This window comes from Chrysemys picta, chromosome 2 (assembly GCF_011386835.1).
Source record: "Chrysemys picta bellii isolate R12L10 chromosome 2, ASM1138683v2, whole genome shotgun sequence".
NCBI classification, from domain to species: Eukaryota; Metazoa; Chordata; order Testudines; family Emydidae; genus Chrysemys; species Chrysemys picta.
The window spans coordinates 94,806,625-94,823,178 of NC_088792.1; the positions used below are offsets into that span (position 1 = coordinate 94,806,625).

A 16,554-nucleotide genomic window follows, 5' to 3' on the forward strand; every position below is an offset into this window, starting at 1 on the left:
TTGGTCTCTACGCCACCGGGCTACTGTGGCCACTTGCTCGAAAGTCTCTAAGAAAGCCTCAGGATCATCGTCAGGCCCTATTTTGGCAAGCCCGATGGGGCGGGGTTAGGCAGCTCTGCTGGCGCACCAGGTCGCAAAATGGATGCCACCTGTTGGACCAGCTGCTGTTGTTGGGCTGCCAATTCGCGAACTAGCTGCTGCTGCTGCATGACCATCTGCTGCCAGAGTTGTTGTTTCTGTTGATGGTGGGTGTTTTGCTCTGTCATCCATTTCAGCAGCTGCTCCATCTCCATTCATGTGTTTGTCCTCGGGACTTTCTCTCTCTCTCTCCCCCTCTCTCTTTCTCTTTTTTTTTTTTTAAATTCCCTTCAGCAGGGACTAGGGCGATGTCCCCACTCTCCACCATTTGTGATAGGCCCTTCAGTGGCCAGGCAGCCTAGTGGCTAGATCGTTCATTAGTGGGGCTGAAGGGGGACCTGAGCTCTCCTTCTCCCTCAGGTCCTGGCCCAGAGTCCTGTGTTGCTTACCCCTAAGCAGGGGAGATAGACCTTCCTCCCAGCCGTGAGGAGGGCTTTGGGGCCTGTTTTCCTGGGCTGCTCCCTATTCAAGTCCTTTTAGTTTAGGGTGTGGCCCTGCTAGTCCAGTTCTCCCGCAGTTGGGGCTTGTCTGCAGGTTCCCCTTAGCAGGGGAAGACTTACTTGCCTCCAGTGGCTGCATTGGCAGGCAGGTTGCTGACCTGTGCCTTCAGGCAGGCATACAGAGAGCTCCTGCCTCTTTGCCAGTCAGCCCCTGACTGAGCCAAGCTCCCTTCTTTTCTCCCACTCCAGGCCTGGCATTGGGTGCAGGTATAATGGGGTGGGGCTAGCTGAACCCACAAGTGTTCTTTAACCCCTGCTGTGCCCAGCTGCAATCTCTCTGCTTCTTCACACCCAGTCTTTTCAGACTCTCAATAGAAGACTTTTTCCTGACTTTCTGAACCCCCTCTAGTTCTGCAATATCCTTTTATTATTTCTATTTGTATACTGTATGCCCTAGGAGCCCCAACTGTGCAAGTTGCTGTACAAACTCAAAGATAGGGTGGCCAGTACTGTACACAGTATTGCAGATGAGGCCACACCATTGATTTATATGAAGGTATTATAATATTTTTGTTACTATTTTCCATCTCATTTCTTATGAGTAACTCCATTGTCTTTAAGGGGACTATTAAAGGCTCCAGTTCAGGAAAACATCCCTATTCAGGAAATCACTTAAAGATTTGCTCAAATCCATCCCTATTTAGGACAGAACATAAGCACATGCCTAAGTCCCATTGAAACACAAGACAGTGGGCTGTAAGCTTGTGTTTAAAGTTCAGAATGTGCTTTAAGTGCTATCCTAAGTAGGAATCAATTTAAGCATGTTTTAAGTGTTTTCCTGAATCACATCATAAATTAGAATGGATTATTAAAGTTTGCTAGATTAGGCTCTATATTATGGAACATCAAATGGCCCACAAAAAAACAACAAAGAAAACAATGTAAATCTTTTCTTACTGAAGAACTCAGTTTCCTGTCATTTTTGGCAAAGTCATTAATCTAATTTATGTTAAAATCAAAAGAATAAAAGGCGGTATAACTTTGTATGAGTTTTGTAAGTAAAATCACAGAAATATGTAATCCCCTTAGTTGATTTAACTTTGACTTTTCAGGTTTAGATGCTTTTCTTATATTTAAAATTTTCTTTTTACCTGAACTTCATCACTAACTGGAATAAAGCTGCCTATTTCTTCCAGTTCAAAACTCCTATTGTCAAAGTTCTGTTTATAACTTGTTAATTAGATACCCGATACAGAAGGCTCATGCTTCTTGGAAAAGAAAATCTAGTAAAATCTGAGAACATTTTTGGTCAGTCTAAAAAATACTGCATTGACACAATATTAGATTACATGTACTGCCACATGTAGATGTACAATACCGTATTTGTACAATATATTATAATCCTGCATCTTTGCCAAACATGTGAGATCAAATATAGTAATTACTGTTGTTGAAGTCAGATACACCAGAAGAAAAACACAAGTCTGAAATTACTGAAACATCATGGTAAAGAGGAACGGAGTTCCCAGAAATATACCAAAAAAAATGAATGCTTCACAGTTAGGAAATGAGTTGGCCAGAGATATCCAAAAGCAGATGAAGTCTTCTTGACCTGAAGAAAGTATTTATCATCTGTCTGAATGTCTACCCAACAACTTTTTTTCTCCTCTACAATATTCTTATTTAAAATAAAAATGTTGCAGAGATTAGCTGTTGCTGTCATCATTTAATGAACTAGGCTTGTGAAATACACTGATCTATATTTTGTTTAGACAACTGATTTGTAAAAAGAAGCAATATTTCTATGAAAGCTATGGTATGCATTATCAAACAGGGCATTAGAAAGCCAAAGAATTAAGGATTTAGAGCTACCTGTAGGTTTTGGTATATTCATCAGCATAGAAGTATTTGTTTTTTAAAAAGTTAAATTTCTATCACTTCTAGTTGTGAAGAAGGCTTTTACAATGTTTTTAAATCAATTGCACCAATGATCTTTTTGAAAATGCAGCTAGACAAATCTAAACAATAACATCAAGGCAGAGGTAGATTATCCACACTTCCAGTTATCTCAGTGGAGGTGAAAAAAATTAACTTTGAATTCATTTGCAACAATTTAAAATGACGTTCACATCTGAACAACACATCAGCAATAATGACAATAATACATAACATTCTGCCTTTCACCTTCCAAATGCTTTGTAAACATTATTAGCTAATATAAAGCCTGATTGAAGTGAGAGGGAGTTTTATGTTCACAAAAGGAGAAGTAAGCACTACATACATGCCATAATCTACTGGATTTTATTAATTTTAAGTCATATAAAAAGGGACCGTAAAGGCTGTTAACAGAGTCCCTTTAGTCCATAGCATAAAGTAGGGGAGAGGAAGGGAAGTCTAAACCAGAAAGATAGTAACTGGACCAAGTAGCTCCTTATAAATTATATTTGAAGGTGAAGTATAAAGGATTTTGAGGGTTGTCTTAAGAAACTGTTTAAGAAATGAAATTATTAACAGAATAATAGTAATTGTAGATAAAGATTCCAACTACATTTACTCTTTAAAAATCAAAATATTTGAAAAAACAGTTTTTATTTATCTGCAAAAACCTACTTTCAGGAATCCATGCTTCCCTTTAAAAAGCCGGTGACATCTCAAGCACCTAAAACAACTACAGGGAGTACCTTTAGGACTTGGCAGGTAAATAAAGGAGGAAATAGTTTTCAAATATTTTGTTTTAAAATATCCCAGGTTGTCATTTTTAAATCTATGCACATTTTGTTATTAATGTTGACTGGTAAACAGTTCTTTTTGTAAAATAACAACTTAGCAGTTCACCTTCAATAATGAAATGCAAGTCCTGCAAAATTGCAAAGTACCTTGTATTCATTGTGTGGAGGCATATCAACATACACAGAAGCAATCCTCACTGTAAAAATTAGGATAAAAGGTATGTCTGATTTTTTTGTAAGAGCTAAGGAGAGTATATATATTTACAGTATAAACTTGTTCACTTGCTTCATTATCAAAGATTATCACTCACACCTCTGCAAGTAACCCCAATGACTTCACTGTGAGCATAGTAGTCTATTCTGTTCTATTTAGAGTCTTATTCTGTGCTCATCACTTTAGTATCAGAGTGCCCTCCAGTTGTGTATTAAGCGACATTACTAACATCTGTCATGAGTTTTTCTCATCCTCTCTCCAGGGTGAGAAGTATGTGCAGTGGACTATCTTGTGGTGTTAGGGTTTTTTATTTTGTTTTTTTAATATACACATTGCTAGGTATTTATGTTTGAGAAAGCAAAGTCAACAAAATGTATCCACAGGGTTTGGCTCCAATGCTGCACATAGCTATATGCACACTTAACTTTAAACATGCAAGTAGTCCCACTGAAGTTAGATTGACTACTCACGTGCTTAAGGTTGAGTACATCATAAGCATGTGGAGGATTGAAGCCTAAGGTACTCTCTGCTTGAGTAAGGGTGGCAGAATATATCTCTTATGTAATATCAATAATATATAATTTGATTTTACAAAATACAGAGTAAAACATATTCCCTTCCCCCAAATACCTTATAATATATGAGAGACAAGACGGAGAAGGCAAGACACTGGATAACAGTTCAGGGAAAGGAAGGTGTGAAGAGATTATTGCTAGGGGAAATAAAGTAGGAAGAATTTCCCCAGAAAATTGGTTTTGAGGAGGGATTTGAAGGAAAAAATAGAAGTGAAATCCTTTAGAACCAGACAGGATATAATGTGTATGTCACATCATTTTAAAAGATAAATCAGCATTTTTATCTTTGGTTAATTTGCAAATTTTCCAGATGATAATTCAAGGTCAAAAATTATTGCTATGCCATGAGACTCAGCTGCATGTGTGCAGCTCACTGTCCCAAAGGCATTCTCTCTCTCTGAATCTCAAGAAACCACTGCTGAACTTGTGCAAACAGAGGAGGAAGCTGAGCTGGAGTTAAACCCTTCAAACCTGATCCTGCAAACACTTAAGCATATGCATAATTGTACTCACATGAGTAGCTCCACTGAATTCAGTTACGCACATGCTTAAGTGTTCACAAATTCAGCATTTTACTGACCAGATACTAGGCAGTTCTCCTGACCCTTGTCATAATGGTGTGAACTTTTCTTTCAACAAAGAGAATGTCTTTATTACATAATCACATCCTATTTTTTCCACAGGACCCCTACATCATTCAGTGCAGGGGATAGATGGTGCTCTGAGAATGAATCAAGGTTGTATAGTGAGTAAGGCTGTTGTTTGTAGGAGCCGTGCCTCATTTGTTACAAGTGTTGTGAACGAGGCAGGTGATTCCAGGAAGAGAAGAAATGGTTTTCTGGTTAAGGAAGTTGAATGCCACCCTGGAGAATTGGATTCTATCCTTTCTTGTATTTCAGAGTTGTGAGCTGGCTTAATTATTTAAGCCAAATACTTACATTAAAATGTTCACAGATGGCCATTAACTTTGTGTTCAATTTCTACACTTGACACCAGATTTGCAGAAGTGCTGAGTGCTTACAACGGCAACTAGACTGAAAAATCTGACTGGAGCTGTGCTTTGAATATGTAATATGCTGTACATGTGCTAAGTACTCTGGAAAACTGGGCCCTAGGTGTCTCAAATTGGGCACCCAAAATTAGAGGATGTTTTGAAATTTTTGGCTTTAATTGCCTTGAGCCAGTTCCCTTGTGTGTCAGTTCATGTGGTAAGAGCTGTGCAGGGACTGGGCATGCTCACTGAGGACGGAATCTTCAGGGAAAGTAACCACTAAACTCAAACAAGTTGAGTGTATGAAAACTGAAATTTTTCAAAGGCTTATACCTTGTCCAATTTCACAGGGATGCAAATGATATAACCCTGACACAAAGGCCATCCTCCTGCCAAATGTCAAGCCATTGCTCCACAAAACTGGCAGGTGCTAGGGCTTCTAAACTAAAATGTTGTTTAAAAAAATGTAACAAGGGCAAAACATATTTTCCCCTCATCTCATTCTCAGAAATGGCTGAAGAACTTTAGCTGAAACTTAAAAAAAACAAACAAACCCCAAAACAAAAAAAAACTCCTCATACTGAGGCTGATACTCATTGTGGAAAATTTTACCCAAAATAGTTAAAATTTGACAAAGTTATAAGTGACTAAAAGCAGGGTATTATAAAGAGAAGTCTCAGGCAATGTTAACTACAGGGAGTTCTACTACCAGTTGTAAAACCATCATGAACATTAACTGTTTTTTTTAATGTTTCAGATTCTTTGAATATATATTTCTCTATAAAGATGCAGTGATGTTTCAGATTGAACAAGTCACAAAGCTGTGCTCAAAGATTGCTTTGGCTGAGCCTTGGGATCCTTATGATATTCCTGACAACTCCACTTATGAAGATCAGTACTACATCGGGGGGCCTGGAGATGAAATTATGGTACAGGAATGGTCTGATAGAAAACCAGCCAGGAAATGTAAGTATTTGGTTTTGTTTTGTTAAAAAATGTCTGCATTTTCTTTACCCAAGATATAATTTTCCAACTGACTGTTAGTATTGGCTTTCATATTACCACAAAATTTGCAGGAAGAAATAACATGTAATAAATATCCAGCACATACTGTATATCATATTAGTACTGCATTGTATTAAAGAAAATGTCCCCATTATTTAAGAGTTAAATATCTGAAGAGCATGTAATGGAGTTGTTTGCATGTCTCAGACAAAGTTTGGGATGAAACCACACCATTTTCCCATTAGAGTCCAGTAATCTGAGCCCAGAATTATTCATAAGAAAATCTATAATATAGAGAAACTCTTTCACAATTTCAGGAGTAACTGCACATGACCTGTGTGGCTTTGAGATTATCCAATGACACAAGGATTTCTTGGAGCCAACTAACAGAGGGCACCGGGGCTGCATAGGGTTTTACAGGGCTCCCTTGGGTCAAACATATGCACAATAATCACTGAAGGGTAGCATGTGAGGTCTCTGCTGAGAGCCAGTAGTCCACTGGTAATCCTAATAATTTCAAAATGTATGCATGGATAATATTTGAGGAGTTATGTATCTACACTGGAAATTATGTTCTTAATGTCCTGGTGTTAAGGCAGATCACCAGGAGGTGACATACCTTGGACGGGTTCCTTTCAGGCAGGGAGTAACAGGTGCCTATCTCCCTGTATGGTCATTTGGGAATTGTGTATTGTATGGCTCACAATGTAGACCTATTTGCATATTGAGCCAGTTGTTGATTAGGAGATTGCAAAGTCTACAAGAAAGGAGTATATAAGCATCCTGTTTATGAATAAGGACAATGGATTGTTCTGATATTTCTATGGATGCAAACACCCTGGATCCTTTGCTGAAAAGGCAAATTGACACCATGTTTTGCCTCATGAAAATTGGGTCACAGCCAACCTGGCTGAAAAACATTGGAAGGACTTTGGGTGAGCATTGCTGTACAAGACAAGTATCTAGTTAATTAAGTCGGGTTCTAAAACATGTTACGATTTTATTTGATACGTGACCATTTGTTTCCAGTACTTCTACCTGCTATTACTTGAATCACTGTGCTTTGTTAAATAAACTTATACTTGGTTTCACTATAAACATATCTAAGTGCTGTGTGTTAAGCAGAGCCGTGATCTTAAGTGGAACTGGTAAGCTGGGGTGTACTGTTCCTTTGGAAACAGCGAATCTGTGAATACTGCCAAAGTCCAGTGTATCAGAGACTGGACACTCCAGGGAGAGGTTGAAGAGGTCGTAGGTTAGAGTGTGCCTGTCGCTAACCTGTAGAGAGACAGTGGGGCCTACATAGACCTAGAGGTGGTGCTTGGGTTGCCTCTGACTGATAGAACTGGGGAGCTGTCCCATGGCAGGCATAGACAAAGCTTCTTCGCGCTAAGAGTAGGTAGTAGCAAGATGCCTCACAACCCTGGGTACCCCTGGGAAGCATCACACCCAGACCCTAACTATAAAAAAGAGTTCTGAAACCCCCCTGAATTTAAACTGAATTTACAGCATTATCCAGTTGATGTAACACTTATGGTTATGACCAACAAACTATATGGCTGGTTATGAACCTTAATAATCAGCCAAGGGAAAATATTTCTTTAATAAAAAAATTAAAAATAAAACAAAGAAAAAGATTGTTAGAACTCTAACTAGACTGGATGCATCCTCCAACATTCCACAAGAGACACATCACCACCCATGCCAGGAAAATTTTTATTCAGATCCAGTATTGTTGACAGATTTATGGAACTTAATATCCAGATAGTATCAGTTTGCACTCTTGAAGTCATTTGAATATGCCTGGCTATATTGTACACCCACAATAATTTTTGTGTGTTTTATATGATAATATTGAAAGAAAACAATGTCTTGTTCATATCTATCTATCCATCCATCCCTCCCTCACAACTAATTTGGCTTGGATTCTTATGGTAAGGTTATTCTGGTTTCAGTGGAAATACATTGTACTTTAATAGCATTTTATTTTGCATTCATTTTTATATGAAATTCACTAAAACCATCACAAGCAGGTCCGAAAAGGATCCTGTAGACTGTTTATTTATATATGTTCACTAATGTATTATGACTTTCTGAGAAGTGTTTTGAATTATTGCTCATCTTATCAGCCTTTATTTAGATGTTCTGTATGTATATCACCACTCAAATTGTTTTGTTAATGTGGACTGAATTTTAAAATGATAGAATAAGTGTGCATGACCACTCTTTGGATAAGAGAAGGCAGGGTCCACTAAAGGGCTGGAAGAAAGAAAATATTTGTCACTAATAGGAATTACTGAAATGCGGATGTCACTACATCCAGCACGATGGTGTATATTTTTCATCCCTTAGGGGCTGGAATCAGGGTTTCTGTAATAAGAAATACTAATTAGTAGAAAGAGCTCTGGACTTGGTAGCATCTAGGCTTTAAAGCTTAAAAAGTATCAAGTGGTTATATTCAGATGTATTCTTCCTCTCCATATCTTAGAATTTAATTTGTAATGTATGTTAACCTCCCTGTGATTGAGCAAGGAGACACATGGGAATTGGTGCACTGGCCAATTTTGAAATTTCTGTGCAGACTCTAGCTTATGCAAGGATACAATGCTGGAATAATATACACATGCAAATTCAAGAAGTATAACATTTTTTAAAAAGCCAAGATAGAATCAACAGCATTAAAGTGCCCTAAATTCTTCACCTTTAGTCTTACTGTTAGAAACTCAGTTTTTTCAAATTATTTGTTAGACAGTAACCAATTTTATATCAACCTTTATAATCCCAAAAGAGCCTTCCACAGAAGAAATCCCTTAATTATTACACCAAAGGAAAGATATCTGCTCTGCCAGTGTCTAATTATGGCACCTTTTAAAATCTGTATAATAAAATACAATACAATTCAGCTTTGAATTGCCTCTTTCATACAAACTATATCCCAAATGCTGTGAAAAAGTAGGCCCTAGTTCAGCCAGGTGTTTGAGCACATCCCTAAAACTATACAGTCACCAAGTTAAAAAGGGGGAAGAGAAAAGTTAAGGGGTGCAGACAAGAGAGGAAATAAATGCTCTGAGGTGAGATTTAAAAAAGGATGGTGAGTCAATGAAGCCCTTCTAGATGGCAGAAGCTGCAGAGAGAGAAATTCTTGCATGAACAGTGGCAAGATTACATGAGGTGAAAAAGGTGAAACTAGTGGTGGAGGACCAGAGAGAGAGAGAGAGAGGAGGTTGGAGATTTAGTCTGGACTAAATCCATGATGTATTCTCCATCTCAGGATACAAATTTTGTGTTCTTGACTTGTATCATGCAGTGGAGAATAGGGTCCAAGGAATGCAGTTTTGAATAGGACTTCAAATGAATGGAGACTAGGGAAGATGCTTAGGGAGGTGGAAGTTGCACTAATGAAGATATGGATGAAGATTTCCACAATGGGGCCAGGCAAGGGGAAGGCTTATATGGGCAGTGCTCTGGAGAGGATGATGGGCAGATTTGCAGACAAAGGGCTGTGGGAGAAGTAAAATTTAGGGAATAGGATGATGTCAAGGGTTTACAGAGAGAGGGGAAGAATTAGTCAAGGAAAGAGGTAGAGGAGTTGGAATTGAGTTTGGGAATGCTCCTTCTTTTCCAGAATGAACACTTCTGTGTCTGAGATAGTTAGCTAGAAGAAAATGAAAAGAAGCCATGTATATTTTCATTAAAGATGTGACAAAAGGCAAAATATATACAGCTGAAGTTCATCAGTTTAAAATTGGCAGTTAGGAATTAAGATAACTATAAAGAATGAAGGTAGAAGGTTGTGGGTGTCCACAGAGGAGGAGTCCTGGTGAAGAGAAGGAATTCCCACCAAAACGGAGAATGAGTGACTTCATAGGTAAGAGGGAATCAGATATCCTACATAGCTCTGGAAACTGAGTATTGCACGGTGTCAAAGGTGACTCCGAGGCCCAGCAGTATTGAGAAAGAGCCTTCAGTAGCAGAAGGAAGAAATACATTTGGCAATGTGTTAACTACGGGAAAGAGAGAGGTTTCCAAGCTATGGGCAGTGTGAAGACCATCAAGGATACTGACCTCTTACGTAGGACCAAATGTGGGATGCAGTGTTTGATGTTTATTCGAAATGTGGGACACAAAACATTTTTTATGCAGGAAACACAAAATGCCCCGGAGTTCCTCCCTTTAGTGTAAATGACTCCTTCTAGAACTTCAATTTCATGGTTCTTTATTTGTGAGGTAAATAATTTTTGAGAATAAAAAGGAGATGTCAAATTTGTGTGGAAGGTAGGTAAATTTAGGACTGAAATAAGTCATGTCCTTCCAAGTGAGGGACACGTGGGAACTATGAGAGTCAGATGGACAGGTAAGAGAAATCTACTTTTTTGATTACATTGATGAGAAATGGATATTTACAGGTAGTGCTGCAGATTTGCCATGGCACTTTTTGATCAAAAATCATTGGTAAATTTAGTAAAAGTCATAGGTTTAGGGGAAAACAGTGTGTAGAGTCATGGATATGAAAATTCAGCTATACCTCTTTAAATATAATATACATAAATGCCTCCTTCTTCACTGCCCTTACCTCAACGGGGGGCGGGAGGAGGCACTGACCTTGCAGCAGTACCCTCTGCCTCAGCACAGCAGCCCTAATCCCAGCTCAGTGTAGAGGGAAGGCCATGGGGTGAGGGGCTGGAGAGCAAGTCTATCCCGCACTCACTTCACAGCAGCAGTTCCTGTCCCACTGGACTGGGCCCGGCTCCCTGCACTGGGCATTGCCACCTGGCATGTGGGTCACAGTGCAACTCACTCAAATTTGGCCTTGTCGCCAATCCATCATGATGTGAGGGAGCCAGGCCCAGTCTTGCAGGACAGGAGCTGCCACCATGGGATGAGTATGGGGTGGGCTTGTTCTCCAGCCCCTCCCACTGGGGCCTCGCCTCTCCACCAGGTTGGCGACCCACGTAGATGCTTCTCACGACCCACTGATGTGTCATAACCCAGGGTTTGGAATATAACTGCTTTATTAAAATGATGGGCACAAAGAAAGGTCTCAGACAAACAGAAAAGTCAGAGCATCCATGACATTTTTACCACCCTGACAAATTTACAGCCCTACTTATAGGTCATCACTTGTTTTAGGTGAATATAAAGGCAAAGGAAGCATGATGTCAGAAGGGTCCAAAGAGAGAAGAGAGGGAGAGAGTTGAGGAAGGGAAAGTAATGGAAGAGATAACGGGGGAGTTAGGGAGGGAGTATTGCCACAAATTAGGGCAATATTAGATTGAGAGAGGGAAGTCTGCAAACATGATTCTCTAATCAGAACAATTTCCTTGTAATTAGGGATTAACCCCTATTGGATTAACCCAATCCTAAATTGATTGCTGCTCTCCATTAGACTAGCAGATATCAACCCAGCTCATGACTTGCTTAAGATATGTGTAAAGTACACAGAGTTTTCAAAAACTGCTCCAGAAATTAATATTCATCTCATGACTAAACATTTTATCTTGAAACAGCATGACAAACATTTTTCTATTAATTTCTCCATTAAGGCTGGGATTTTCGAAGTTCTAGGTGCCCAAAATCTCCTGGGGCTCTTTTGAAAGTTGTCACTGAAGTCAGGAAAATATGCAAATGTTCTCTTGTCTCTTTAATAACAATTTTAAAACAATTCATGCTTGTCCCATAAATTAGTCACACTTTGTGCTTCATTATAGTTGAGTCCTGGGTTGGCGTTTACACAGTCAAGGATTGTTACCCAGTGCAGGAAACCTACACCAAGAACTACAGCGTGACAACCTCCACCCGCTTTTTTGATCTACAGCTGGGTATCACTGACCCCTCTGTGTTTACCCCACCCAGCACCTGTCAGGAAGCCCAGCCAATAAAGATGAAAGATGAATGCTGATTGTGGACAATGGATTGCCATGTGCAAATAAATAATGACATGGAGGATAATTATTAATAATCAGCAACTGACGTATAACCTGATTTTCAATCTGAGTTTTGTCTTTTTGGAATTGTGACTTTTCATTTGAAAGGGAACACAATATTTAATTGAACAGGAAGGTAAGATGTGTAACAAAAAGGATATCTTTATTTCAATGTTTAACTAAATTAAACTCTGTTCAACCATGCACTTGGTGTGTTTGTTACTGATTATAAGCACTATTTTCGCTGTGAATATTTTTTGAAAGTTTCATTATTTAATATTTCAAAATGTCAACATGAATGTATATTGTGTTCCTATTAACATAAAAGAAAAGTTGGATATCGTTTATTACTTCTGGAGGGATTTATGGGATTGATAAAATATATTCTGTGTAAGAGCTCAACTGTAACCATAAAATGGCATAACTTAAGCAAACTACATCAGAGTGATTAAATGCATTCTCTTGGGTTTTTTTATCCTTGCTCCTCAAAAAGCTTTCAGTCAAGTGTATGGGGGTTTGAGGTTGTTGGGTTTTTTGCAAAGAAACCAGAGTAACTATTCATATAATATTACATGACTTATGTAATACTTTAATGGGGGGGGGAGGATAAAAAATTAAGCCAAAGTTTTCTTGCATTTGCCAATCCTTCCCTGAAGCCTTTCTACAGAATCTGATTAGACATATTTCTGTTTTATTCATTTCTAATTCATGCTTTGTCAAGGCATTTTTGCTTTTAATCTATGCAAGGAAATTAATAGATACTGCATGCTGAATTGCTATAATTGTCTTATTTTCAGAAGTCTTTTTTCAGAGAGTATGAAAGGCCTTTACAGTTTCAGGTAGAAGTAAAAAGCACCTGCTCCTGTCATCTAACTAGTCAAAAATAGATTAATGCACATACGGCTCCTCACATTGCAATTCAAATGAAAGACCTAAATGTGTGACAAAAGGGAAAATGGCCTTTTGCATGGTATGATTACAATGTACTATGATCCAAACACGAATGACAATCCTGCTTTTGTTTGCACCCATTCCTTTGATCACTGAACATGTTCATTGTTAAATCAGTATTCCAAAACATTATCATTCACATACAACTATTTGCTGGTGGAAGGAATAAGAGCTTAGTTATAAATAAATAAACAAAAACCAAAAAGCCCCAGGTAATGTACATTTTTAGCAGTATAAGCAGTACAGGACATTCAAGTGATATGGACTATATAACTGTCCCATCTTAGTGTTTCTGAAATGATAGTAAATGCTTTCATCTTCCGTAAGTCTAGGATTTTATTTCAATTGTTACTTGATAATATATATAGGCCCAGATTCTGATCGCCTGACTTATGTTGGGTAGTACTTTACTTCATGAGTAGTCCTGCTGAAGTCAACGGGACAACTTGTAGAGGAAGGTGCTATTCAGCATCAGTAAGGGGATCACATTCTGGCCCTTAAAGATATTTGTTTGAAAATATCCCACAAGACTTCCTCTTCTAGGACAGTCTTCATAAAGACAAAATGATGTAGGGTGACAGCAGTGGTGGAGGATTATATACAATGTATAATTTACTCACCAATAGTACCTTAGTTAACAAAAACCAAAGGCCAGAACCACCTTTGGAAGAGAATGGACCTAGGTACATTATTAGTTTCTTTACACCTTACTAGCTTTTATCACTTAGACACTGTGCTATAGAGTGTATTTTCCTTTCAGAGCTGGAGTCATGAAGGAATTTTCTTCAGTGGAGCCCTTCCTGCAAGTATACATGTGAAGTAGCTGAAATATAATTAATTAATGATATTTTCCCAAACATTAAAAGTTGATTGAGATGTGCTAATGGAAACTTGGATTTCCTATCAATTTAGTATGCATTTAGTCTGTGATTCCTCTATAATTTTGTGACAACTTAAATACTAATTGCATATTGTTTTCATTAGGGCTTCTTGTTGAAAGCTGGAAAATATAATAAAATTGGATAGCAAACATGGAACTGTGACTCCACATCATTAGGAAAGACTTTCTTGTGGTTTAACAGATAACTATGTATTCTCTCTGTGTGCGGGTGTAATGCCATGTCTATAATTATATTGGTTCTAACAATAATGTTAGATGGGCTTTTAATATTCATTTGCAGAAGTCTGTAACACAAAGTGCTTTTTAAAATGTCACAGTGACATCCAAGTTAATTTTCTATGGCAAAATATATACGGTTTAAAACAATGCTGGTTTTGAATTTTTTAGTTCTGCTCTATATATTCAATAAAGGGACTTGTCAAAGAAAGAATAAAGAGCCTTGGGTTTGTTTTCTCATTGTTTTTAATGAGTGTGTCATTAAACAAAAAGTTTGCTTAGTTTGTGATCATTGTCTTCAACAGAGGCACATAAGGCCCTTAATATTGCTTATTGGCCTTTTACACTACTCTGGCAGTGTTAAGTGCTTTATAGTGGAAGTAAATTACATTTATGCCCACTTTAAGGTCCATTTCCACTGCCCGAGTGATGTAAAGGGGCTTTCATGTAAATGAGACTCTGGGACAGTAATTTCTTCACAACAACTATCCTGGGTGTAATACAATAATCAAACATTTTCTTTTCCCATTAAAATCAGTGAGGGCTTCAGGTTAGGGAGCACTTGTGAAAATCAGGCCATTGATTTAGGTGCCTCAATATAGATGTGAGGGTGAAATTTGCAGAAAAGTCTAAGTGAATTAAGAGCCTAAGTGGCTAAAAAGCCTAAGTCCCATTGACATTCAGTTAGGCACTTTTGAAAATTTTACCCACTGAAATTAAGTAGCAGCAAACTAATTGTCAGTGGGACTTAGACTCGTAAATCACTTAGGTGTTTTTTAAAATTTTACCTCAGATGCCTAAATTTAGGCAACAATTCTCATTTGCAGAGGTGCTGAACATCCCCAATTCCATTTGACGTAATGCTTACACCATTGTTGCTTATATGAAATTGTAGTTTCTCTTGCAAGGTTTAGATGGAAACTGGCACTGCTACCGAACTTGAGATTGATCTAAAACTGGGAGCTAAATTCTAGCACTCGGTGATTAACTTGTGTTCAATGTGCGGCATTTTTGGTTCTCCACTTGGTGGGAAAATATTTGTACCCTGGTTTTGTGTAGAAAAAGCCATCAGAATGCATTGAACTTTAAAGGGGGAAAAGACAATTTGTACTAGTGGACTGGAATGCAGTACTACAAAGAGATTGTTTCACTAAAATTAACCTTGTCATTGGGTTGTGATCCTCCTCCAGGACTGATCCCACTGGAACTCCATTGTAAATGGGACTAGTTAGCCACTCATGAATTAAACTGCAGAGCAATACCAGCAAGCTCTCTAGTGCCAAGATTTTTCCACCGAAATGTGAATATTGTGCTGTCCAACACACTGCTGAACAATGCAAGCTCATATAAAGTCTTTCATTTCATCAATGGAAAATGATATGCTCCAGCCTTGTTATCCCAAATGGAGTTTCCCATACACTTTAATCCACACTGGTTAAGATAAAACAATAAGATAGGTTTATTAACTACAGAAAGAAAAGAAAGTTTTTAAGTGGCTACAGGTAATGAGGCATAAAAGTTAGGATTGGTTACAAAAGAAATAAGATAAAACACACACTAATTGCCTAACTTAACAAGCTAAGTGAACTTAAAAGCAAAAGGGTTTTCTCACCATAAACTTACAGCAGTCTGTACTGGCTGAAAAGTCCCCCCCATTCAGTTCTTTATGCATCATTGATGTCATGAGCAGAGATGAAGAAGGAGAGGAGTGAGGTCAAGCATTTTTCTCCCCTCTTTCTAATTCAATTTCTTGAGCTAGAAATATCTTTGCTGAGTCATGGTAACCAAACAGTCTCTTGTGGACATGAGGTTTCAACTGTCCTTGTGATGAAATGTAAATTTCTTGTTCATGCTTTCCCCCTGCCAGAAAATGGCTTCTTAACTAAGTGATAGCCCACTTGACTTTGGTGATACCTATCTTGAGGTGCCAGTGTTCTTTGTCTCCGAAGAATTGGCTTAGGCCTGCCTTTCTAACTCTGGAACATGTGACAGCAATGATATACAGTAGAAATGTATAACTTTACATACAATGTTGATGCACATATTTTGCCAGGACAATAATGTTCAGCAGATTATGTGTTTTCAAATGATACTTCACAAGGCATGCTTTGTACAAACGGTGAACATGGGGTACAGACTGTCACAACTTCATTCTGGTGAGAAGATTAACACATAGGTAAGATATACAATATACTTCTCTTTATCTGAATGGCCTGGGAACATCTGAAACTTTCAGATAACCGGATGTTCGGCAAAACAAGTGCTATTTTGAGCTGCAGTTTTGCTGATATAGAAATACAGGGAACAAAAGGAGTAATGCTGATGTTTGCCTAATAGTTGGTTCTTTAGTAATGAGTAAAAATCCAACTTTATTGACTTTATTAAAACACCAAAATGACATCAAACCATTCTAGACATAATTTGATTCTGAATTATTTAGCTTTTTAAAAAAATACTGACTAATCACAGT

The 16,554-nt window shown here is 38.1% G+C and overlaps 1 protein-coding gene across 1 annotated transcript in view; it reads left to right on the forward strand.

The window, feature by feature from the left end:
• EPDR1 (ependymin related 1) overlaps positions 1-14,302 on the forward strand; it is a 55,198-nt gene extending 40,896 nt beyond the window's left edge. The window contains exons 2-3 of the mRNA XM_005287355.5: positions 5,845-6,053; positions 11,801-14,302. Coding sequence (XP_005287412.2) covers positions 5,845-6,053; positions 11,801-11,991 — 400 coding nt within the window. The 3' untranslated portion in view covers positions 11,992-14,302. The remainder of the gene's footprint in view (positions 1-5,844; positions 6,054-11,800) is intronic.
• Positions 14,303-16,554: the final 2,252 nt, after the last annotated feature.